At 43.2% G+C, this 26,719-nt stretch overlaps 1 protein-coding gene across 9 annotated transcripts in view; it reads right to left on the bottom strand.

Moving 5' to 3' along the window:
* Positions 1 to 24,208, bottom strand: part of PHACTR3 (phosphatase and actin regulator 3) — a 419,279-nt gene extending 395,071 nt beyond the window's left edge. For 2 of the 9 annotated variants that reach the window (XM_063959366.1, XM_063959365.1), the window contains exon 1: positions 21,988 to 22,475. Coding sequence is in view for 5 of the 9 variants with exons in the window: in XM_063959370.1 (XP_063815440.1) it covers positions 23,752 to 23,878 (127 nt within the window). In the remaining 4 variants the exon portion in view is untranslated. Of the gene's footprint in view, positions 1 to 21,987; positions 22,478 to 23,751 lie in introns of those variants that run through there. The other 7 variants (XM_063959372.1, XM_063959371.1, XM_063959370.1 and 4 more) reach the window with 6 other exon arrangements.
* Between the last annotated feature and the right edge of the window lie 2,511 nt (positions 24,209 to 26,719).

Genomic DNA, 26,719 nt, shown 5'->3' on the forward strand with positions numbered 1-26,719 from the left:
CAGATATTGTATGCTTCCACTAACCTCATTTATGTTATTGTACTTTATTTAGTAGTTATTCACATTGTTCAAAATATATTGGGATTGTAGTTTAGAAAAGAAAAACCAAACAATATAACTGTAAAATGGGAGATCAACATGTGTTGCATAAAGCATTTCACGTGAGCCGGCAGAACAATTGTAAACATAATAATAGTTACTCATCGTGTTTACAGTTATACTGGGAGTGTGCATGAAATGCTTTAGGTAACATTTGTTACGGAGTCCACATGGTGCTTATTGGCATTAGGATTGTTGATAAGCTAACTGTATACCCTAGTCTTCACCACCCAACATGATCAAATCCAAAACACAAAATACATATTTGTCCAACATAATTAAGGGGTCTATTTACTAAGCCTTGGATGGAGATAAAGTACCAGCCAATCAGCTCCTACCTGCCACGTTACAGGCTGGGTTTGAAAAATTACAGTTAGCAGCTGATTGGCTTTATCTCCGTCCACTTTATCTCTATCCAAGTCTTACTAAACAGACCCCTAAATCCCCAACACAGTACATCTTCCTCTCCCGACATCATCAAATCACCTAGGACCTGCTCTGTCTGAGCTTCTGATTGCTAGGAGGCGGTAGAAGCAGACTTGTGAGTGTCACTTCAACTGTCAATGAATCACTAAGCTTGTCTGCATATAAATCACACACATTAACTAGAGCAGAGGGATGAACTGCATGATTGCTTTAAGAGAAGCGGCACATGGCTTTCTTAGTACGCACACACCTTCTGTTCTAACAACAGTGCCACCGGCTGTTTACCTAATAGCAACTTGTTCTTTTATTACGTGTGGGGAGAGGGGCTAGAGAGAGACCTTGCCAAACATGACAACCTCCTGGATCTGCCACAAACTCCTGCCACTTTAGAAACGCCCCTCTAATTAAGATATAATTCCTTTCCTTATTCTGTAAACTGTTATTCTGCAAATACCTGAATTTCACTCCACAAACGAATGCACTTTGGTGCAAATCCAGGAGTTTGGTGGGAACATAGATTAATTGGTACTAAGGCACAAATGCATTAAGCTTTAAAAAGTGGAGACAGCTAAAGAGTGATAAATGACCAGCCAATCAGCTTCCTAACTGCCATGTAACAGGATGAAACCATTGGCCTAGGGGTGCCGTGAAAATAATTCTGATAAACTAGTTATGCGACTTAAAGTACACTATTGCACATCCTACACCACAATCTCTAATGGTAAACAAATAAAGAGAGCGAGTGAGGCACATTCATGCTGGGAATAGAACTCACTTAGAGAGCAATGCAATCCCGCTGTGTGACCCCGGCAGGCTCGCAAAGGCAGCCCTTCCAGTCCGCCAGCCGCTCACGTCAGCGGACCAACGGGGAAGCACCAACCCCATTAGAGATTGTGGTGTAGGATGTGCAATAGTGTACTTTAAGTCGCATTATTATGAGGTCATAAATTGGGCGGTTCTGGCGCCAATTTCAATTGTGAATAGGTGTATATATAGAGCCAGTCAGGCATGGCTTATTTTACTGCTGGATGCCTGGGATGATCTGCTGTTTGGTTTTACTACCTGATGTATAGCTGCTTTATATAGCCTCCTGAGGAAGGCCCGATGAGGGCCGAAAGCGCTTGAGGATACTATTCAAGTGGATTATGTAACGTATATCATAATAAATGAGAACTTTTTTTGCATATTTGGAAAATCTGGAGAGTGCCTCTATTAATTCTCTATAATTACAATGCTCTGACATTGGAGTGGACACCCAAGTCGTTGTTCTTTGAGGATGTGAGTGCGACCTTTTTTGTATATATATATATATATATATATATATATATATATATATATATATATATATATATATATATATATATATATATATAAAGTGTTCTGAAAGTAAATGTATTTTTTCATTGTCATTTATTTTAAATCACACATTTCTAAGGTCATGGGTTCTAAACCTGGGAATGACCCTTGTAAAAGGTGTATAATAAAGAGGGTGTGACTTGTAAGGCGCAGGGAGGAAGAGATAGCGGCGGCTATTAATTAACTTAATTGAATGGTATCGCTGAACACACGGAATAGGAGGAGAGGTGCCCCCCTGTAGAGGAAAAGCCCGGCGGCAGCTGACTCCATTGCCTCCCATAGTTACTCCTCTGGTATAAGGGGCTCTACCTGGCGTAACGTGTGTATGGGGCTTTACCTGGTGTAACGTGTATAGGGGGCTCTACCTATCATAATGTGTATAAGGCACTCTGCTCTACTGTGGTGTAATGCATGTAAGGGGCTCTAACATAGCATAATGTGTATAAGTGGTACTACTGCGTGGTGTAATGTGACTGATGGACACTACTGTGCGGTATAATGTGAATTGGTACTATTCTGTGGCTCCGCCATTCTCCATGAAGCCACGCCCCTATATTTTTTACGTATGCCTTCGGCGTGAACTGTCCCTGTTTTGCATGGGGAAGGGGAAACATTTGCCTTGTGCTCCACAAGATCTAGAACTGGCCCTGCATCCACATATAGCTTCACATAAAATAATCAATCATCATCATCATACCGGCCCTGGTCAGGATAACACTCAAAATATAGATGCTATTTTGATGAAGTACGTGAAATCATCAGTGGTCGAAGTGGACTGTCACTGTAAAAAAAGTATGTCACAAATGCTTTCTGTCCACCGCTTCTCTAATTCTGGCCATACACTACACAATCGCAGGAGGAAATCAGACCAACAGGGATAATAGGCTGAGCAATGGAAAGACGTTGCATGCTGAACAATGTATGGGCATAATCAATTAATGAAATTGGTATAATGATGGTTTGTTAACAGGTTAGATCAGGCATTCCCAACCACGGTCCTCAAGGCACACTTACAGTGCAGGTTTTAGTGATATCCAGGCTTCAGCACAGGTGACTTAATTAGTAGCTCAGTTATTTTGATTTAACCATCTGTGCTGCAGCCTGGATATCACTAAAACCTGCACTGTTGGTGTGCCTTGAGGAACGCAGTTGGGAATGCCTGGGTTAGATAATCAAATTGAACAATCCCAACTAACTGTTTGCCATCTGCAGCATCGAACAATTGTCATTCACGTAGACACACTAAAAGATTGGAGCAGTGTATGAAACATAGAATTTGACAGCAGAGACAGACACTTGGCCCATCTTGACTTCTGTTTTTTAAATCCTTTAGGTCAGTGGTTCTCAAACTGTGTGCCTAGGCACCCTCTGGTGCCTCAGGACACTAGCAGGGGTGCCTTGAATTGGTGGTCCAGGACCAATGAAAACTATTTCTGGTCAAAGTAATAGACAAAACCAGTGCTTGTGGCTGCCAATTATAAAATATGAGGACAAACAGAAGCAAATATTGTCCCGCACCACACTATAGAAACTAAGGATGACACATAAACATAAATTACTTACTGTTTTCTAAAATTCTCAATAAGAAACTTTTGGCCTAGGGGTGCCGTGAAAAAAATCTGATACTCTAGGGCGCCATGATTCCAAAAAGTTTGGGAACCACTGCTATAGGTGATGTCAACCCTTTTTGAAGCTTAGTTCTTTGTAAGGATATTGATATGCTTCTCCCAAGCAAGTATAAATTGCTGTACTGTCTTAGCTTCTGCCACATCTAATGGGAGGCTAGTCCGCTCATCCACTACCATTTCTGTGAAGTCATTTTTCCTTAAATTTCCCCTGAACCTGTCTCCCTCCAGCTTCAGTGCATTTCCTCTTCCTTTGAAGAATGTTTCCCTCTTGCACTTTGTTCAAACCCTTGATATATTTTAAAGTCTCTATCATGTCCCCCTTGCCCTTCTCTGCTCCAAACTATATATGTTAAGATCTTTTAGTCTTTTCAGATAAGTTTTGTGATGTAGGCCATGTACCTACTCTAAAGTAATTATATCCTTCTGGAGATATGGTCTTCAAAACTGGACACAGTATTCCAGATCATGCCGTACCAATGACCTATACAGTGACATTGGGCCAGATGTGTGAAAATGCGCTGTGGTTCCCGCTGACCACAGCGCACCTTAAGGGAGCATTTAGCGCTGCATCCATATGTATGATCGGCGTGTTAGTGCCGTATGCCCTGGCTGCAGTGCGCCCCCGCCACTTACCACTTCTCCGCAGTACTGGACGGGAGACGAAGAGCAGAGGCAATGTATGATTGCCTCTGCTGTCACTTTTCGTCTCTTGTGGACGCCGGGCGCAACGCCTCCCCCAGGCAGACGATGAGTGCGAAATGTGCACTCGCTGAGTTTTTTTTCTTTTTTTCAACAAACTTTACTGTTCGTGGCCAGTAATCTGCTGGTCCACAAACATCACCGCGCATGTGCCGGGGGCCTCCTGCGGCGCAGACAGGAAGCAGGAGAGAAGTACGCATGCGCACAGACTGCGGCGCTGAACCCGGCCGAGCCGATGTGGGAGGTGCGCTACCGCGGGACAGGTAGGATAACGCCCTCCCACATCGGCGGGGTCCTTAATCATACATTGTGGCGGCGGCTGCGGGCGTATCACCATGATAATGTGGTGATACGCCCCGGGACACATAACGTCCGTTAGGACGTTTTTTCATACATCACCCCCAATATTACTTCTACTGATTCCTCTGCTCTCCCTATGCAACCAAGCATCTGACTTGCCTTTTCATTGCTTTGTTGCATTGCTTCCCTGCCTTTAAGTCACTTGAAATAATGGGGCAGTGATAAGTGCAAGGTGATAAAGCACCAGCCAATCAGCTCCTGACTGTCACTTTTCAAATCTGTATTGATTGGCTGGTGCGTTATCACCTTGTGCTTATCACTTCTCAAGGTTAATACATCTGCCCCAGTGACTGCTAAATCCCTTTCCTTCACAGTAGTTCACCACTAAAGAACCCTCAATACTATACTTAGTCTGTGTTTTTTGAGACACAATTGCATGATTTTGCATTTGTTAGCATTAAACTGTAGTTGCAACATTCTTGATCATTCTTCAAGTCTACCTCGATCCTCAATAATTTGTTTTACCCCTCCCGGTGTGTCTATCCTGTTGAATATCTTTATTTAATCTACAAAAAGGCATACTTTTTCTTCAAAACCATTTGCAATGTCACCAACAATAATATTAAAGAAAACTGGTCCAAGTACAGCTCCCTGGGGTGCTCCAACTGTACCATTTCCCTCTATAGAATGCACTCCATTTACTGCAACTCTCTGTTTCCTATCCTGCAACCAGGTTCTTATCCATTTAACTGTTTTATAATCCAATCCCACGATTTCGAGTTTATTTAGCAGTCTGCGATGTGGGAGAGTGTCAAATGCCTTACTAAAGTCTATATATGCTAAATCTATGGCCCAACTTTTTCTTTTAATAGTGTTATAGTGTTTCCACTACTTTCCTTACTACTGATGTAATGCTTACTGGTCTGTAATTTATCGCTTCTTCCTTGCTTCCACTTTTGTGCAGTGTACTACATTTGCTCTTTTCCAGTCCCCTGAATTTGCTCCTGTAGCTAATGACTGGTTGAATAATTCTGTTAATGGTGCTACATCTTTAAGCTCTTTTAGTATTCATGGATGTATCCTATCTGGCCCCACTGATTTATCCACTTTTTGTTTTGAGAGTTCTGTTAGGACCATCTGCTCTGTAAATGTACTTTCATCTACATTATTTTTATGAATTTCCTTGCAGCTTAACTTTGGCCCCTGGCTTAACTCGCCACTTGGAGACCAAGTCACAAAAATTTGTTTTCTTGTCTCCAACGTAGAAGCCATAATGGATGACACATAGAGCTCAGTGTATTTTGGTCTCCAGAAAAATGGGGGCTACTTCTATAAGAGGCATATTAACTAAAAGATGCATCCAGCCCCTGATAATATGGACACCTTATTGCCGCAATTCACGGCAATAAGGAATCTCTATTTGCCTTAATGTATTTTTACTGAGTTGCCGGGACAGGGGCTCCAGTAGGAGCCTGTCTCTGCAATCAGTACGAGTAAAGTGATTGCAATAGCAGTCGCTTTCTATTTTGACCAGCTGGACATGTGCCAACATCAGTCGATGCATGTGCAAGCAGGCAGCACAGGGGAGGGATCCCTCTCCCAAAAAAGTATGTGGAGTTCCCAGAGGCTAACGCACTATGAGGGTTGAAGCTTCTACTGTAACGGAGGAACTATGGAGATATATGCTGCAGTCCCTCCATGGAACATTGGGGTGATACTTAACATTTGCATGTACCCCCTAAAATGGTGTTTTAGGGGGATATTCCGCAAATATTATTTGATAAACTAGGTCCCAAACAGAGATACATGGCGAGATAACAGCATAAGGAGCATATAGAAAGAGCATGGGTGGTAGGAGTTGCAGACTTCAGCTGCACTGAGAAAAGCATTATCACCAGACTTTTTTTCCATCTTGTTGAATTCTGAGATTTGTGGTATTGAGCAAAAAGGGGGCAGGGCTATAATGATACAATTCACAAGGAATTGCTTATTCCTCCAAGTCTCGTGGAACTCCCACTTCACTGGTCAAGTGAGTATATCTGGTTTCTGGGGATGAGCCAGAGGTGGACGCTTATTCGATGTTTATACAAGTTTATAAATGGTTTTAGGATCTATGCATGGCAGGAGCCACACTGCGCATGTGCAGATCTAGTCCTGAGACACTGGACGCAGTGCAGCTGCAGAAGTTGGGTGGGTGAAGCCCACCGTTGGGTGAATGCAGCCATTAGGGGGTGGAGAGTTGCAGAAAACAAGGGCATGGCTGCTGGGCCTGCCGAAGCCATTGGCTACTTACACAGACACAGTTTCACTGGCCCCAGAAGTATAGTTTTTCTGGCTATCCTTAGCAGGGCCATTTTTAGGCCCTGCTATGGCACAGGACACCCACCGCCCACTTGTGCAGCATAGTTAGGCTGATGTACAGACTGCAGTATGCACGTGCCCGGCGTCCTTCTATCTACAGTCAGTGCCATTATTCCGCTCTGTCATTGGCACTCCTGCAGAAGCAGTGTTCCAGCATGAGGGACGGGTGAGTGGGCTATTCAATACAGACAGCATTTCTGTGCACATGGAGCAGGAAGACAAGATGGTGTCTGGACACATTAAAGTAAGTTAATAACTGAAGGTTGCCTGACAGCCAAACATACAAACACCTCAAACATGCTCCTAACGCTGCTGCTATCACAAAGAGTTATATATCAATGCTGTTATCAGTGGACAGATGCTGACAGATAAGCTCAGTTGCATGCCAGCAAATCGTTCACATTATTTAAAGAGACAATGTGGCCAATTTAGCAAACAAAGGTGGTCATTCCGAGTTGTTCGCTCTGTAATTTTCTTCGCATCGCAGCGATTTTCCGCTTAATGCGCATGCGCAATGTTCGCACTGCGACTGCGCAAAGTAAATTTGCTATGCAGTAAGGAATATTACTCACGGTTTTTTCATCGTTCTGGTGATCATAATGTCATTGACAGGAAGTGGGTGTTTCTGGGCGGAAACAGGCCGTTTTAGGGGCGTGTGGGAAAAAACGCTACCGTTTCTGGGAAAAACGCGGGAGTGGCTGGAGAAACGGAGGAGTGTCTGGGCGAACGCTGGGTGTGTTTGTGACGTCAAACCAGGAACGACAAGCACTGAACTGATCGCACTGGCAGAGTAAGTCTCGAGCTACTCAGAAACTGCACAGAGATGTCTTATCGCAATATTGCGAATCTTTCGTCCGCAATTTTAAGATGCTAAGATTCACTCCCAGTAGGCGGCGGCTTAGCGTGTGCAATGCTGCTAAAAGCAGCTTGCGAGCGAACAACTCGGAATGAGGGCCAATATTTGTAGCTATTTTTCGGGGGTTAGCCGTAAATATTAAGTATCCCGATACCTACTGCGATCCATCCATTCCTGCAGGCAGCCGCATCCCCCATAGGTTTCTCTAGGGGATGTGACGCTGCTCGATTTACCAACATGCAAAGCATTCCTGACATAGGGGGTCATTCCGAGTTGATCGCTCGCTAGCAACTTTTTTGCAGCGCTGCGATCAGGTTAAAACTTGGCAAAACTGCGCATGCGTATGCACCGCAATGCGCAGGCGCGTTGTACAGGTACAAAGAGGATTGGTGCAGAGCGATGGATTGAACGAAGAATCCATTTGCACAGTCAATCGCAAGGTGATTGACAGAAAGAGGGCGTTTATGGGTGTCAACCGACCGTTTTCTGGGAGTGTTTTGGAAAACGCAGGCATGTCCAAGCATTTGCAGGGTGGGTATCTGACGTCAATTCCGGGACCAAAAAGACTGGAGTGATCGCAGCAGCTGAGTAAGTCCAGAGCTACTCAGAAACGACACAAACTGGTTTTGTACCGCTCGGCTGCAAAGGCGTTCGCACACTTGCAAAGCAAAAATACACTCCCCTATAGCCGGCGACTATCTGTTCGCAGCGCTGCAAAAAGTTGCTAGCGAGTGATCAACTCGGAATGACCCCCATTGTCCTCTGCAGCTACTGCTATCTTCACATTGTGGTAGCCCGTTGCAGCATATGGGCTACAGATCAGGGATGCAGTTCAGCAGGGTTACCCAGGAACCTTCTACCGTCAATAGGCGTTGTACATGGCGGTCGGACTGACAGCGCATGTGCAGAAGCATCAGCACCGCACTCATCACATTTCAGGGATGTAGCCAGGGACGGATTGTGGTGGAAAACCAGCCCGGGGAAATTTCTGGAAACAGCCCTAATGTAGGCGGGGCCTGTATACACACACACACAGACACACATAGAACAATAGAAATATAAAATGTGATAAGAACCACTTGACCCATCTAGTCGGCCCCTTTTTTATGTATGTGCAGCATCCTGTACATACACACATAGCAAGCATACTGTACTTACACAAACCACGGGCTGAAGAGATGAGCAGTCTGGCCTCCAGAGTCTGAAAGATGGCATGTGGGTGGAACTGCTGCTGCTGCTGAATGCTGCTCCCTCTGATCACTCTCCCAGGCTGAGATGCTCAGTCCCCGGCCCCGGGTACGTGAGCTAACTCATCAATGAGTGCAAGGAGGCTGTTGGTCAGCCAATGAACCTGCCTGTGAGGTGGCAGGAAGGGTGTCTGGCTTAGGTTCCATTTTGCGTTCCGCAATGGAATGCAAAACCCGGAAGCAAGGCGGGCGGACAACAGGCAGGGTAAGACGGCCAGCAGGTGGCATAGCCGGCCGAGCACATGGAGGATAGGCCAGCCCAGTGGCAATCTCTCCCACTGTTCCAGTGGCCCAATTTGCCCCTGGATGTACCCGCGATGAGCATGGCTACATCTGCTAACGACAAGAGTTCAATGCGCTGCAAGGTTCAGTCCATCCCCGGAGACTTGTGTGGGGGAAACCCCACTAACCGAAACAGGGGTCTATTTACTAAGCCTTGGATGGAGGTAAAGTGGATGGAGATAAAGTACCAGCCAATCAGCTCCTAACTGTCATTTTTAAAACCCAGCCTGTGACATGGCAGTTAGACACTGATTAGCTGGTCCTTTATCTCGTTCAACATTATCTCCATCCAAGGCTTAGTAAATAGACCCCTAAGTTCGGTGCAGCAATTAGCCGACATGGACTGCAATGCCGGCGCCGGAATCCTGAATTCCAGGATCCTGACCAAAGGACGGCAGAGAGGTAACCCAAAGGCAAGGGGTGGGGGCGGTTAGGGTTAAGCTGCGGTGGGGTGGGGGTGTAGGCTGCAGGGAGGGAGGGTTAGGCACCCCCAGGGAGGGTAAGAATGTTCTGAACTACAGTATATAAAACGGACACCTCATTGTCCATCCTGTCCCACCCTCTACTCTGTCAGACGCCTCCCTCTCTTCTTTTCTGACCCCAAACCCTTCCTTATTCTGTCGGAGTGCCCTTTCAAATTTTTGCTATGGGGCCCACAAAGGTCTAGTTACGTCCCTGCTTGTAACTTTCTCAATATATGGCCACAGTTGCTGTGGTTTTGCAAAAGTGATAGCAGCCGCATGCTGAAATCTTTTGATGTTACCAATTTAATTTATTTTACAATGCTCGCTCTACAGAAAACATGGGACAAAAAAGATGTAACAGCAAAGCTAATGTTATGGATGGATGACATATATATGTACTTCATTTATTTTATACTATAACTTATAAACGTCAGTATTTTTGACTACGTCCTATAACAGATTCGGAGAAAGCTGCTGATAACGCTGACAGGTGGGGAAACACATTAAGGACTTTTGTATACAACTCCAGCCTGTATCTCTGCCTCCCATAAGGACCACTCTGCTTGAATTAATTATACTTAGCCTCCGGAGAAGGCTGCACCAGCAGCTGGAAGGTGAATTGCCTACTAACACTTTCATTGCAGAAGTGGTGCCTAGGAAGGAAAGAGGAGCATAAGAGCTGCTAAAGCGGTTTATCTACAAAACCATATAGAAAACTATTGCCTAGCCAGGAATAGTTCAAAAAAGTAACTATATAAAATACTAAAGATCTACTGTGAGGAGATCAGGAAAGGGGTGCCCTCTCCTGGGGTAAATGGGCACGACCAAACACACAGCAGCCAGGAAAACAGCACACCATTTCAGGGTTTTTGTGCAATCTAGCTGTGGCTAGTTTCATTGAGCAGTACAAAAACAAAAGATAAATAAAAAATCCTAGCCTGTATGGGCACTAACTAAACATCATATACAGTGAGTATTCCTTATCCAAAGTTAAAAATCTCACATTTTTGGGTAACTTACTGAGATAATGACTTATATATTATGTATTTGTATATAGAGATAAATTATATAGATACATAATATACATATGTATGTGTCATTATCTCAGTAGGGGAACCAAAAATGTGGGATTTTGAATTTTGGATAAGGGATACTCAACCTGTAGTAGATTCCCTCTTTCCCTATTTCAAGGTGGTAGGACCTAATGGGGTGTGGTATGGAAGGTAGATAGTAACTAGGACGACAGTGTCTAGGTCAACCACTATTGGTTGACAGTAACCAGGTCAACAGTGTCTTTAGGTCGACAGGGTCTAGGTCAGTGATGGCTAACCTTGACACTCCAGCTGTTATTGAACTACACATCCCAGCATGCCCTGCATCAATTTTAGCATGGCCAAATAGCAAAACTGTAGCAGGGCATTGCTGGGATGTGTAGTTCAACAACAGCTGGAGTGTCAAGGTTAGCCATCACTGGTCTAGGTCATCAGGTCAAAAGGTCGACATGAGTTTTTTATTGGGGGTTTTGTGTCGTTTTCTTCGTAGTGTGACCGGGAACCCCAATTAGTGCACCTTGTCCCCTCGCATGACTCGCTTCGCTCACCATGCTTCAGGCAAGGATTATCGTTCCAATTGTAGTCCACGTGGATCTTTAAGTATTAAAAGGTTCAAAAAAAGGAAAAAATCATGAAAAAATCATGTCGACCTTTCGACCTAGAACATGTCAACCTAGTTACTGTCGACCAATAGTGGTTGACCTAGATAGTGTTGACCTAATTACTGACGACCTAGAGACCGGATCCCGACCTACTGTCCTCTACCACAAACACAGACATACAGTATACGCAGTACTTATAGTCAATAAATCACAGTGTCTCATAACAGGCCTGCTGCCTGTTTCTCCGGGGGAAGGGCAGCAGACCTGAGCCCTTCCAGCAAGCCCAGGTCCGGGTAATTAGTACCCGCCCCTCTCAGCGCCAGTGGAGATGACAATAATAATATAAGTGACTGTTAATCTAGTGATACTTTGTTGCTTTTGGAACTGAATTACTAACACACACGATTCTGTCATTTAACAACAGCCCATGGGGGTCATTCCGAGTTGATCGCTAGCTGCCGTTGTTCGCTGCGTAGCGATCAGTGGAAAAAACAACTAATCTGCGCATGCATATGCACCGCAATGCGCACGCGCAACGTACGGGTACAAAGAGCATCGTGGTTTTGCACTGGTACTAGCAAAGCTTTCAGTTGCACAGACGATCGCAAGGAGATTGACAGGAAGAGGGCGTTTCTGGGTGTCAACTGACCGTTTTCAGGGAGTGTTTGGAAAAACGCAGGCGTGGCCGGGTGCTTGCTGGGCGGGTATCTGACATCATTACCGTGTCACTCCTCGCAGCAATCATCGCACAGGATAAGTAACTACAGGGCTGGTCTTGTTTTGCACAAAATGCATTTGCAAGCGCTCTGCTGCACAGGCGTTGACACTCCTGCAAAGCGAAAATACACTCCCCCGTGGGCGGCGACTATGCATTTGCACGGCTGCTAAAAACTGCTAGCGAGCGATCAACTCGGAATGACCCCCCATATTGGGAAAATATACATGTTATTTAGATCAATATTTAAAGAATTGGAATTATGTGTCTCCCAATTACGAATGCAAGTAATCTCCAATAAGTCTGTATTCTTACAGGCAACATAGCCTGACATATATACTCTTGTCACAGCTAATGGTATTTTTATATCTTGTGTTCATTATTAATATATGTTTATTGTACCATTCAGTTCATGTGTGATATTCTTGGTTATTAAATATGTTATATATATTTTTTTTATATTTTTTCACCAGCACTATCACTCAAAATTCTTTTTCTGCTGTGTGAAGGGTTGAGTATGCCTCTTTTGTGAAAGCAGCAGGTGAATTAAGTGTAGGTAATTTCTTGGATATCAGTACATTGGCCCTCATTCCCAGTTGTTCGCTCGCTAGCTGCTTTTAGCAGCATTGCACACACTAGGCCGCCGCCCTCTGGGAGTGTATCTTAATTTAGCAGAATAGCGAACGAAAGATTAGCAGAACTGCTACTAAATAATTCCTTGCAGTTTCTGAGTAGCTCCAGACCTACTCACAGATTGCGATCACCTCAGTCCGTTTAGTTCCTGGTTTGACGTCACAAACACGCTCTGCGTTCGGCCAGCCACACCCGTGTTTTTCCCTGACACGCCTGCGTTTTTTAGCACACTCCCGGAAAACGCTCAGTTACCACCCAGAAACGCCCCTTTCCCGTCAATCATTCACCGATCAGCAGAGCGACTGAAAAGCGCTGCAGGAGCCACAGCAAATCTACTAAGTTTTTAGTTACATAACATAGAAACATAGAATTTGTCGGCAGATAAGAACCACTTGGCCCATCTAGTCTGCGCCCTGCGTGCCTTGCGCATGCGCATTTTGCAACAAATCGCAGCATAGCGAAAATCAGCAACGAGCGAACAACTCGGAATGACCCCCATGGTTTTGTATTTTTCCCCTATAATAGCTGACTAGCTGCAAATATCTAGATCTAATGAATAACAAAATTACTAATGAATTAAACAATACAAAATTTTCTGGTGCATAGGAAGAGGAATCATGTATTTCTCAAGAAAGGATTGTTCATGAGAATAACAGAAACTCAGTGAATGGATTGTACAAAATGGTATATAATAGTACATAGAACCTGTCAGTGGTTGGTTTATGTAACAATAAATACTAAAGGCTCATACACACGGTGAGATTCGGCTATGCCCGATTCTCACTATGCGACAGGGGCTAGGTTGGCACATAACTTACCAAAAACATCTGAATTCTCACCTGTACTAATGTTATCTGTCTTTTTACACTATGAAAAGACATCCCCAAATTCTCACTACAGCTCTCTCTTATGCAAACTCATGTATGTTTTTTGATGTAATGATTGGCTTGTAATTGGCATTGCATGTGTGAGGAAGTTTCATAGTGAAACATAGTTTATTATTGCATGCTCTCTTGTGTTTACCTCCTTTGATCATGACAAGGGATAACCTGGATTTTGTGGCAATTACAGAGTCATGGTGCAATGAAAATCATGACTGGGACATAGCTATACCAGGATACAATTTATTTAGGAAGGATAGAATAGGAAGAATAGGAGGAGGGGTAGCAATGTATGTGGGAAAAAAAGCATAAATGCTACTTTAATACAAAATATTGAAGACAAAACTGAGGCCCTTTGGGTCACCATAGAAACGGGGGAGAAGGACATTATTCGCATTGGGGTGATCTATAGACCACCAGGCCAGGGGCAGGATTTGGACAGGAACCTATTGTTGGACATCACTAAAATGGCTTTAAAGGGAGAAGTCATAATCATGCATGACTTTAATTTACCTGATGTAAATTGGGAGTGGTCTTTTGCAAGTTCAGTTACAAGTGGCAAATTTCTACAATCCTTACAGGGAGCATCTCTCAAGCAATTGGTGAGGGAACCCACTCGCAAAGACTCAATATTAGATTTAATTCTTACAAATGGTGATAGGATATCCAACATATATGTGGGTGAGCACCTGGGATCCAGTGATCATTAAGCAGTATGGTTTAGTATAAAGACAGGATCCAACTCCTGTCACACAAAAACAAAGGTGTTGGATTTTAGAAATGCTGACTTTGCAAAAATGGGGAGATGTTTAAGTGATTCATTGGCGGACTGGAGGGACTTGGAAGGAGTGCAGGAGAGGTGGGAAAAACTGAAAGTGCAATACTAAGTGCAACAGACCTTTGTGTCTAAAGGGTTAGGAAAAGCACCAGGAAAAGGAAGCCAGTGTGGTTCACAAAAGTAGTAACAACTAGTGTTAAAGCAAAAAAGATGGCTTTTAGGAAATACAAACAGACTCACAATAATAACGACAAAGAGGTGTATCTTGACAGACGGAAGGATGCTAAGAAAGTGATCAGACGTGCAAAGGCAGAAGCTGAGGAGAAAATGGCCCAGTCAGTAGATAAAGGGGGCAAAACTTTTTTAAAGTAAAAGGAGAAAAACAAATGGAGGAATAATAAGACTTAAGACAGAGAGTGAGCATTTGGTGAAGGGAGACAAGGCAATAGCAGATCACCTAAATAATTATTTTTGCTCATTATTTACTACAGAAAAAGGGATGGGGTCACAGTTAAGTTGCAAGGACATTCATAAAAATAAGGTAGATGAAAGTAAATTTACAGAGGAGAAGGTCCTAACAGAACTTTCACAACTAACAGTGGATAAATCAATGGGACCAGATGGGATACACCCAAGGATACTCAAAGAGCTAAAAGATGTGCTGGTTATACCTTTAACAGAATTATTTAACCAGTCACTAAATACAGGTGCTATTCCAGAGGACTGGAAGAGAGCAAATGTAGTTCCACTGCACAAAAGTGGAAGCAAGGAAGAAGCAAGTAACTAGACCAGTAAGCCTTACATCAGTAGTAGGGAAAGTAATGGAAAAACTATTAAAAGAAAGAGTTATGGAATATCTTAAATCAAACAACTTACAGGATCCAAAACAGCATGGATTTACTGGTGGGAGTTCATGCCAAACAAATCTTATTGACTTTTTTGACTCTGTGATGAAAATAATAGATCAAGGGGGAGCTGTAGATGTAGCATATCTAGACTTTAGTAAGGCATTTGACACTGTCCCACATCGCAGACTGCTAAATAAACTTGAAAGCGTGGGGGTGGATTATAAAACAGTTAAATGGATAAGAACCTGGTTGCAGGATAGGAAACAGACAGTTGTAGTTAATGGAGTGCAATCTTTGGAGGGAAATGTTACTAGTGGAGTACCCCAGGGATCTGTACTTGGTCCAGTTCTCTTTAATATCTTTGTTGGTGACATTGCAGATGGTATTGAAGGGAAGGTATGCCTCTTTGCAGATGATACAAAGATATGCAACAGGGTAGACACACCGGGAGGGGTAAAACAAATGATTGATGACCTAGGTAGGCTTGAGAAATGGTCAAGAACGTGGCAACTACAGTTTAATGCTAAAAAATGCAAAATCATGCACCTGGGTCTCAAAAACCAAAAGGGGGTCATTCCGAGTTGTTCGCTCGTTGACGATTTTCGCTATACTGCGATTAGTCGCTTACTGCGCATGCGCAAGGTTCGCAGAGCGCATGCGCTTAGTTATTTTACACAAAAGTTAGGTATTTTACTCACGGCATAACGAGGATTTTTCATCGTTCTGGTGATCGTAGTGTGATTGACAGGAAGTGGGTGTTTCTGGGCGGAAACTGGCCGTTTTCTGGGAGTGTGCGAAAAAACGCTGGTGTTTCTGGGAAAAACGCGGGAGTGTCTGAAGAAACACGGGAGTGTCTGGGCGAATGCTGGGTGGGTTTGTGACGTCAAACCAGGAACGAAACTGACTGAACTGATCGCAATGTAGGAGTAAGTCTGGAGCTACTCAGAAACTGCTAAGAAATTTCAATCCGCAATTCTGCTAATCTTTCGTTCGCAATTCTGCTATGCTAAGATACACTACCAGAGGGCGGCGGCTTAGCGTGTGCAATGCTGCTAAAAGCAGCTAGCGAGCGAGCAACTCGGAATGAGGGCCAAAGGCTAAATATAGTATCAAGGGTACTATAATGGAAACTACTGAGGAGGAAAGGGATTTAGGAGTCACTATTTCAAGTGACTTGAAGGCAGGAAAGCAATGCAACAAAGCAATGAGAAAGGCAAGTCAAATGCTTGGTTGCATAGGGAGAGGAATCAGTAACAGGAAAAAAGAAGTGATAATGCCACTGTATAGGTCATTGGTGCGGCCCCATCTAGAATACTGTGTCCAGTTCTGGAGACCATATCTCCAGGGTATCCGGACTCCAGGTCGACAACAAAAAAGGTCGACGCTAATTGGTCGACACACCTTAGGTCGACGTGGACAAAATGTCGACATGGCCAAAAGGTCGACAGGAACAAGGTCGGCATGGAAAAAGGTCGACATGAGTTTTTCACAATTTTTTTCTTTTTTGGAACCTTTTCATACTTAATCCACGTGGACTACGATTGGAATGGTAATCTGTGCTGAGCAAAGCGGAGCGAAGGCACCATGCGAGGGGATGCGGTGCACTAATTGGGGTTCCCGGTCACTCTCCTTTTTCCATGTCGACCTTGTTCCTGTCGACCTTTTTTCCATGTCGACCTAAGGTGTGTCGAACAACTGACGTCGACCTAAGGTGTGTCGACCTTTTTGTTGTCGACCTGGAGTCCCAGACCCATCTCCAGAAGGATATAAATACATTAGAGAGTGTACAAAGAAGGGCAACTAAAATGGTGCATGGCCTACATCACAAAACTTACCCGGAAAGGCTAAAAGATCTTAACATGTATAGTTTGAAGGAGAGAAGGGAAAGGGGGGACATGATAGAAACTTTCAAATATATCAAGTCTTAACAAAGTTCAGGAGGGAAACATTCTTCAAAGGAAGAGAAATATTAGAACTCGAGGACATACACTGAGACTGGAGGGGGTAAGGTTCAGGGGAAATTTAAGGAAAAATTACTTCACAGAAAGGGTAGTGGATAAGTGGAATAGCCTCCCATCAGAGGTGGTAGAGGCTAAGACTGTAGAGCAATTTAAACATGCTTGGGATAGGCATATGAATATCCTTACAAAGAATTAAGGTACAAAAAGGGTTGAGATTGCCTAAAGGATAAAAAAAAAAAAGGGGCAGACTAGATGGGCCAAGTGGTTCTTATCTGCCGTCAAATTCTATGTTTCTATGTTTCTATAGTCAGTATCGCAAGCACACTCAGTATGTGCTTGCGATACTGACTATGTGCGATTTTGGCTAAGTGTCAATTTTGACTCTCTCTTCTACAGAGATAGTCAAAATTGACTTGCCTGCACAGTCTATCTATTCTTGCGATGCCGACCGCGCATCGGCATCGAATCGGGGTCGCAATGTGATTTTCACCTTGCGATCTGCACTAACTTTTCTTACGATTTTGACTATATAGTCAAAACCGTAAGAAAAAATCTCACCGTGTGTACACACCATAAGAGTCACTGAGTAATGGCTGGGTGTGGATTATTATATCTACATTAAAAAGGTCTACATTCAATAGGTCTGCCACTAATGGTAGACATGCATTAGGTCGACATGGTCAAAATGTCGACATAGATGGACAGTAGGAATGGTCGACAGGGTCAAAAGGATGACATGGAAATGGTTGACACAAAAAAGGTAGACACATTTTTTTAGTTTTTTGGGGGGTGTTTTGTCACTCTTCTGCCACTAACAAGCCCCATTAGTGTACTGTGTCCCCTCGCACGCCCTCGGGAACGGTGCCTCACTGCACTCGGCACAGGTTGCTATTCCCAATCGTAGTCCACATGAATGTTATAGTATGAAAAAGTTGAAAAAGTTGAAAAGAATGAAAAATAAATAAAAAATACTTGTGTCTACCGTATGTGTGTCGCCCATTGTCATGTCGACGTTCTGACCCTGTAAAGTAAACAAAATACTAGCAGCAAGCCATAAACTAAAATATATATAGACACTAAAGTCAGAATACTGTGGGAGGTTTTTTTTTCTATTCAATACATCATGTATAATACAATTTTGATAGAAGTGCTGGCAGAAGTGACTTCAACAAGTCATTAGGTAATGAACAGGTTCTGAACCCTGGCAAATAATTATAATAATTGTAAAGCGTCAAATGGCAGTGAACTGTTTATGTGAAATGTAAATAATCATATGGTCCTTGGTTCCCAAACTAAGTGCCGCGGGGCATTTGCAGGGATGCCATGAGTCGGAGGTCCAGGACCAAATCAAATTAATATAGGCCAATGTGACAAGCAAAACCAGTGCTGGCAGCTGGCAATCAGAAAATGTGCGGACAAATAGAAGCACACCCTGTCCACCCCCACATAACTAAGCGTGGCAGGTGAGCCACATTACTTCCCAATTTACTTAATTTAATATTTATTTTGGAAGTTATCTATAAGAAACTCTTCGCTGACGGGATTCTGTGAAAAAAAATTGCTAATACTGCTAAATGCCGTGTTTCAAAAAAGTTTGGGAATGCCTTATCCAAAATCCCACATTTTTGGGTTCCCTGCTGAGATAAGGACATAAATATGATATATATATATATATATATATATCAACAGGGGGTACCTTCAACTATTGTCCATAGAAAAAGGAAACCAGGCAGCACTCCAAGGATTTTGTTCAAGCAAAGAATTTTTGTATTAAAGTGACAGTGCAATCAAATTAATCCAGCATAGTGCAAGCCACCGACGTTTCAACGCCCATCTGGCGTTTTTTTCAAGGTGCTATGCTCTAAAGTACAGCGTGACAAACAGCAACATCAAACATCATATATAATATATATATATATATATATATATATATATATATATAATTGTCCAATTCACGGCACTCCCGGTTCCCAAAAATGCTAGAAAACTCCACGTAAATGGCCGGTGCCCTCCCTGGTTACAGCCAAAGCTGTGTCCAAATATAAATGCAGAGTATGGGCGGCACTCACGGCGCAGAAAAAAACAGACAAGCAAGTCTGAAAGCTGCGGTCAACGTTTCAATGTCTTTTATAACATTTTCGTCAGGATAACAATGCAAAATTTTACTCACCCTTTTAACTCCGTCTGACGGTCCATGGCGCCTCCTGCAAGCCGCGTCGCGTTCTGTCCAACAAATGACGTCATCACGAGACGCCAGCCGCGGCGTCATGGAGAGTACGGACCGGAGCACATTAAACCACCTAAGACATACAAAAAGTGCAAATAAGTGATACACACAACGCACACATTTATGCTCAAACAAGACAGTAATGGGCACAATAAAAAATGATACTTTGAATACACTATGTATCAATTATGTTAAGGAACGGTACTTCGTGATAAATAACAATAAATTGTTTAACCCGTACTGCTTGGGTGGGAGGAATGCACAGGACACAATTAGTGACACACATCGGAAATCTATAACATTAAAGTGGAACATGCATACAAAATGAACGTAGGCATACGTACCAGAATAAAAAGTTAATATTATAAGAAGCTAGTAATAATTATAGCAACGTTCAATAGTTAATGATACATATTTTATAAGAAAGCTGATAATCCAGCTTGTTCATTTAACCCTTTGGGAGATAGGGTATCCAGTATGAATATCCACTTTCTGCAGGCCAAACATTCTGTCGCGGTTTTGCGACATAGAATTATCGATCACATTCCCCCATTAAAACGAGGAGGAGATAGGGCTCAAATTTTACTTAGAGCCGAGGCTAGGTGGATATTCATACTGGATACCCTATCTCCCAAAGGGTTAAATGAACAAGCTGGATTATCAGCTTTCTTATAAAATATGTATCATTAACTATTGAACGTTGCTATAATTATTACTAGCTTCTTATAATATTAACTTTTTATTCTGGTACGTATGCCTACGTTCATTTTGTATGCATGTTCCACTTTAATGTTATAGATTTCCGATGTGTGTCACTAATTGTGTCCTGTGCATTCCTCCCACCCAAGCAGTACGGGTTAAACAATTTATTGTTATTTATCACGAAGTACCGTTCCTTAACATAATTGATACATAGTGTATTCAAAGTATCATTTTTTATTGTGCCCATTACTGTCTTGTTTGAGCATAAATGTGTGCGTTGTGTGTATCACTTATTTGCACTTTTTGTATGTCTTAGGTGGTTTAATGTGCTCCGGTCCGTACTCTCCATGACGCCGCGGCTGGCATCTCGTGATGACGTCATTTGTTGAACAGAACGCGACGCGGCTTGCAGGAGGCGCCATGGACCGTCAGACGGAGTTAAAAGGGTGAGTAAAATTTTGCATTGTTATCCTGACGAAAATGTTATAAAAGACATTGAAACGTTGACCGCAGCTTTCAGACTTGCTTGTCTGTTTTTTTCTGCGCCGTGAGTGCCGCCCATACTCTGCATATATATATATATATATATATATAAAATTAGGGGACCCAAAAATGTGGGATTTTGAATTTTGTACAAGGGATACTCAACTAATAATAATAATAATAATAAGTTATCTGGCAGTGAATGGGTTGTGCACATAGGTAAATAAAACTATTTATATAATCACCTGCCAATTAATGTGTTAAATAACCTGGTAAATGTTAACAGAGTCACCTGGCGGTCAATTGGCTACAGGAACGGTGCAAGGTTTGTCAGCACCCTAGGCAAAACTTCAGCCCCCCCTTCCCAGATCCTGACGCCCTAGGCAGCTGCCTAATGGTAGAGCCGGCCCTGATGGGCTATAGTATGTACCTTGGAAAATAATAATATAGCCACCTTGCAGTGTATGCATTCTGGTTAATAATGGTATTAGCAAAAAACCTGGTAGTAAATAAGTCATGCTCCAAGGAAAATAATAGCATGGAGCCACCTGGTATTAAATAAGTATGGGGCAGATGTATTAACCTGAAGAAGGCACACGGAAGGGATAAACCAGTGATAAGTGCAAGGAGATAAACGCACCAGCCAATCTGCTCCAATATGTAAATTAACAGTTAGGAGCTGATTGGCTGGTGCGTTTATCACCTTGCACTTATCACTGTTTATCACTTCCTTATGCAGTCTCCAGGCTTAGTACATCTGCCATAATACATAACAATAATAATTATATAGTCACATGAACGGGTTATGCACATTGGAAAATATTAACTGCATGGACATCTGACAATAAGATAGTTATGTACCATAGTAAATAAATAATATTCTGGTAAATAGTAATACTGAGTCACACTGCCGAGAATGGATTATGGGCCATTGTAAATAATAGCAGCAGTTGGTAGTGAATGGGTTATGCACCCTTGTAAATAGTAATACAGGGCCACATACTGTAGCAGTGAATGGATATGTCCCAAGGTAAATAATACAAGTAAGAATATAGATTCACCTAGAAGTGAATGGGTTTTCCATCCTGGTAAGTATGAAGTCGTTTGACTGTGAATAGGTTATACACTCTGATAAAGAATGATAACATGGTCACTTGGTAGTTAATGGTAAATATTAATGAGAAGCTAAAATATAATAATAATAATAATAATAATAATAATAGTCACCTTACAGAGAATTGGTTAGGTATCCTGGTAAAATACGAATATAGTGACACTGTAGTAAATGAGTTATGTATAATTGTAGGGAAAAATAACAAATTCAGCTGGCCATGATACATAATAATAATAATAATAATAATAATAATAATAATAGTAGTATAATCACCTGGCATGACGTTGCCGTGTGCAGTCCCCTCGCAGCCTTTGTTCTTTGTGCAGGAGCCCAGGCTGGAGCTCACTCAGCAATGGAATTTCCCCTGACAAAGAAGCAGCAGTTTGGGAGATGCTGCTGCTGCTGCCGTGACATCAGGTGATCTCAATTGGAGGTCCTGACGGTATCCATCCCCCACTAGTGGAAGCCGCCAAACTCGCTGAGTGGGCACCTTCTGACAGACACAGCATCACATCCTAGCCCCTTATGTATGTGCAAGCGGCGATATTATAAACACAGCGCAGATACAAGAGAAACAATGTATATTAATTCTACTATGTTTATGTAGTGAGCGCTGCAGCCAGATGACAGCAGGACAATGGAGTCGCTACTGCTGCAGACGTGTGACATATAGGAAGTGGCAATAGATGACATGGGAGGGGAATTGTGTGGCAATTATGTTGCATGTGTGCATGTTACAGATCCCCACCCCCTTCTCGCTGCGTCTGATCCAGTCCCTAGACACCGCCGCATATGCTGCCTGGCAGTCATACAGCGGTGCAGTGACCTGTAGTCACACAGGACTGGCGTAGTACATACTGTGCATGGTAAAGTAGCAGAGTTACCCCCACGCAAACCTATTCCCCATCATCTAACATTACGAGATGACAGGCTATCCAGTTCCAGTGCTGACAGCCCATGTATTGCTGCTGGCTGGGATCCCCAGGGAAGCAGCTACCTGTGCACTCTATGGGTGATTCCATCCCATATAACACTGTAATAAACACATTAATCGTAGTGGACACATGTGGCAGCCCACCATACTACTTAATGTTTCCAGTGCTAATTGCTGCCCTGCTAGGAGGCATTTCAAGGGGTGCAATTAATACTTGGATTGTACCCGTTTCCATAGAGATGACACCCCTACCCTCTGTTCCATTACAGCCTCTCGTATAAATGAAGCAAACCTGCAATCTGTAATTAGCAAGTACACGGGAAGCACGTCTACTACATTATTACGACGACCCTTCATTTTACACTTAAATGTGGAGAATTCAATATTTCCTACGGCAAATAAATTAACACGGACTGTTTATTATACAGTGTACAATAGGCCCCCTGCTTACTGACCCAAAACTTGCGTTAACAGACGTTAATATAATTACAAGCCTTATTCTCCTTCCACACCAATCTGCAATGCAATAAAAATATCATTTATGTTTTAAAGGTCTTTCTCCTCCCTACGTGGAAATACCATTTTTCCCCCCACTTCCTAAAATAAGCGTCGGAGAACACAGCAAATTGATATTGCTGTAATATCCTGTTTAGCAATATTACAGTAACAGTCACATGTCACATACAGATGACCACTTAATACTACATCATACCATTATACTATAATAATAACAACACAATTCATCACATATACAGTGGACCACAAATAATATAGCATACAACAAAAAAGACAGAACAAAATAAAATGCTGTGCTATGTTCATCAATGACGTGTAATAAAAGAACAGAATATTATACAGAATCAAGATATAGAGAAGTGGGTGGGATCATCTGAATTGTGCAAGTAATAAATAATGGCTGATTTCATTCAGTATCTGACTAAGCTGCAATAAAATGAAAACTCAGCAATAGTTGTGATGTCACTGCTTATATTAACCCATTCAGACCAAGCTCGCCAATGGTAAAAGGAGCACACCTCCCCCAACACACACCCCCCTTCTCCATATATCTAGGCAGCAGGCAACCCCCAGGCTTTGTGCATTACCTGTGCAATCTTCTGACTCGGAGCCAGGCTCTGTGGGAGTGCAGGGATCACTGTGGATGATATTGGGGTCACTGTGCGATCTCCCTCTCCGCAGAAATGACCCGGCGAGCTCCTGTGATGTTGCCATGAGCCTTCAGGTGCGCTGACACTTGAACAGGTTGCATTAAAAAGGTTAGCTGAGCTAGTTATCCAATCCAGAGAAGGAGGACAGGCATCACTTCATTGTGTACATTTCACTTGGCATCTACCCCATGCAGCAGATTGCGACCCTTGCATCATCTGGAGCTCCAAAACAGCTGCACATCATCCAGTCAGGCCAGGGAGACACCAGGTCCCCCTCCAAAAATCCTCCCCTTCAATGCTCTCCCTAAAGCAGAGGCAGAAAACATTGGGATTTTACCATCATCCTTTGCGAGAGGGATGCACCATGCTGACGTCAGCAGTGCCCATCAGAAGAAATACCTGCACTGCAACAGAAGACAGAAAATATAATGTTGCGTCCTTGTCACCAGTGATCCTCTAGGACACGCCCCCCAGCGGGTTATTGCCAGTGTGCATAGAAGAGTGCTCTCTGTATGGTGCATAGCAATATTATTCTCCACAGACATCTCCTGATTGAGTGTGCATGCTAGCACAGACTGCAGTGAGTGAGGCTGATTACACATTACTTATACTGTCTGCTGCAGTTACCTGACTGTGCATTAAATACTGTATGCATTGCTTTTATAGAAGTAGTGTTTGTGTAATGCACAATCTGCATACAGGCAGAAGAGACCTAAGTATGATCTCCTTATATGTCACACAGTGTGGTGGTGAGGGGAACTGTGCAGTGCACACCATGTGTTTACATTTAAAAAGAAACCTATGTATTCAACACTATCCCTATTTACCCTGCAGGAAGTCTATACTGGTAAGGGAAAACTAATTGATTTGTTTATCTGACTTCTGTTTGCTCTGTGCCTTCAGGTCCTTGTCCAACATACCTGTATTACACAAAATCTGTTCTCCGGGAAAAATTACAACATAGAACAGCTACATTGGATATAACTAAATGAAACACTGGTGTGCACTATGCATTGGTTATAATTGTAGCTAGAGACTAGCTTATGTGGCAATGATAGTGACAAATACACTAATAAAATGCCTGATAATATAAATACATGACTATAAAGATATAACAATAAACAGATTCTGCATGAAGGCATTGGCAGCCCAATCAGTGAAAGTGACCTTCGGTTGGAAAAACCCATCTGCATATTTTGTATATACAGTAGATGGATTTGTGAAAGCACATACTGTACAGTATAAATATATTTGAATCAAACTGTAACAGGGGATCTGAGTTTTAATAGAACATTCTGCATCTGGGTGTGTGTATAGGGGCATTTAGCACTGTGGGACTGTTATTCACTGGGATCATTAAGCATGGTATAATTTCATCTGCATGTAGTTCTGAATTGAAGAAGCTGAGTCAGAGGATAAAGTCAGCTGAACAGTCAGTAGTGCACAGGAATATACTGTGCAGTGTTGCATAATGCAGACATAGATTATGCTCCACACATACACATATTATAGGCAGAGGTGTGGTGTAGAGCCATGGCACCTAATGCAGGCCCATCTCTGGAGTGCTCCCCCCCCCCCAACACACCACACACACACACACACACACACACACACACACACACACACACACACACACACACACTGTTGTGGAAGATAATAGTGGCAGTGTACATCTAATTGACTAGAGAGCTACCAATCAACATTACAAGCCTTCGTAGGGAAACCAATCCATATGTCCCACAGTGCTCCACTTGATTGCCACATAACCCCCCACAGTATGTGCCACAGTGCCGGGTGTGGTTCGTTTTATCGACAGTGTCTAGGTCGACAATGTTTAGGTCGACCACTATAGGTCGACAGTCACTAGGTCGACATGGATGGAAGGTCGACAGGGTTTCTAGGTCGACATGTGCTAGGTCGACAGGTCTAAAGGTCGACATGAGGATATATTTTTTTGTGTCGTTTTCTTCGTAGAGTGACCGGGATCCCAAATTAGTGCACCGCGTCCCCTCGCATGGCTCGCTTCGCTCGCCATGCTTCGGGCATGGTGCCTTCGCTTCGCTCGGCACACTTTACCGTTCCAATCGTAGTCCACGTGGATCGTTAAGTATGAAAAAATCCCCCCCAAAAAATGTGAAAAACTCATGTCGACCTTTAGACCTGTCGACCTAGCACATGTCGACCTATAAACCCTGTCGACCTTCCATCCATGTCGACCTAGTGACTGTCGACCTATAGTGGTCGACCTAAACATTGTCGACCTAGACACTGTCGATCTTCAGACCGGATCCCCACAGTGCCCCCCTGTATGCCACACAGTGCCCCTTCCCTTAATATACCATACAGAACTCTACTGTATGCTAATTATTGCTCCTTTTCTTGAATCCTTCTAGGCATTCCACTCAGTGTTCTACTTGCACATACAGCTCAGAGCAGCTCCTAAGTCCCCACGTACTGCCAAGGATGAGCCATAGCAGCCGGGAAGCCCCTGTCCTGGAACAGGTGCTGTTTGGCACCTGTTACGGTAATTGCAGGGACAGGGCTGTAGTGGAGGTGGAGCTAGTTCTGCCTTTCTATAAAGGTGACAGAATACAGTTCCACCCAGTTCTGGCTCACTTTAACCCCTTGTGCAGCTAGCCCTTTGCAGACCTCTACCCTCGTTAACCCCTGCACCATTTTCATATTTATAATGGGTGCAGTGTAATCAGGGAATCCTTCACTGCACACCCTGCACCCATTTCTTTCAATATTTACCCTCTGTCGACAGTAACAGCGCTGCAGAAATCACCAAGAAAATGGCGCTGCTACAATTTCCTGGTGTTTTGCATATGCGCAGTAAGGAAATCACTGGGAAAATGGTCACTGCACCATTTTCCAATAGACCTGTGCATGTGCACTAGACTCT

This window comes from Pseudophryne corroboree, chromosome 3 (assembly GCF_028390025.1).
Source record: "Pseudophryne corroboree isolate aPseCor3 chromosome 3, aPseCor3.hap2, whole genome shotgun sequence".
Classification (NCBI taxonomy): domain Eukaryota; kingdom Metazoa; phylum Chordata; class Amphibia; order Anura; family Myobatrachidae; genus Pseudophryne; species Pseudophryne corroboree.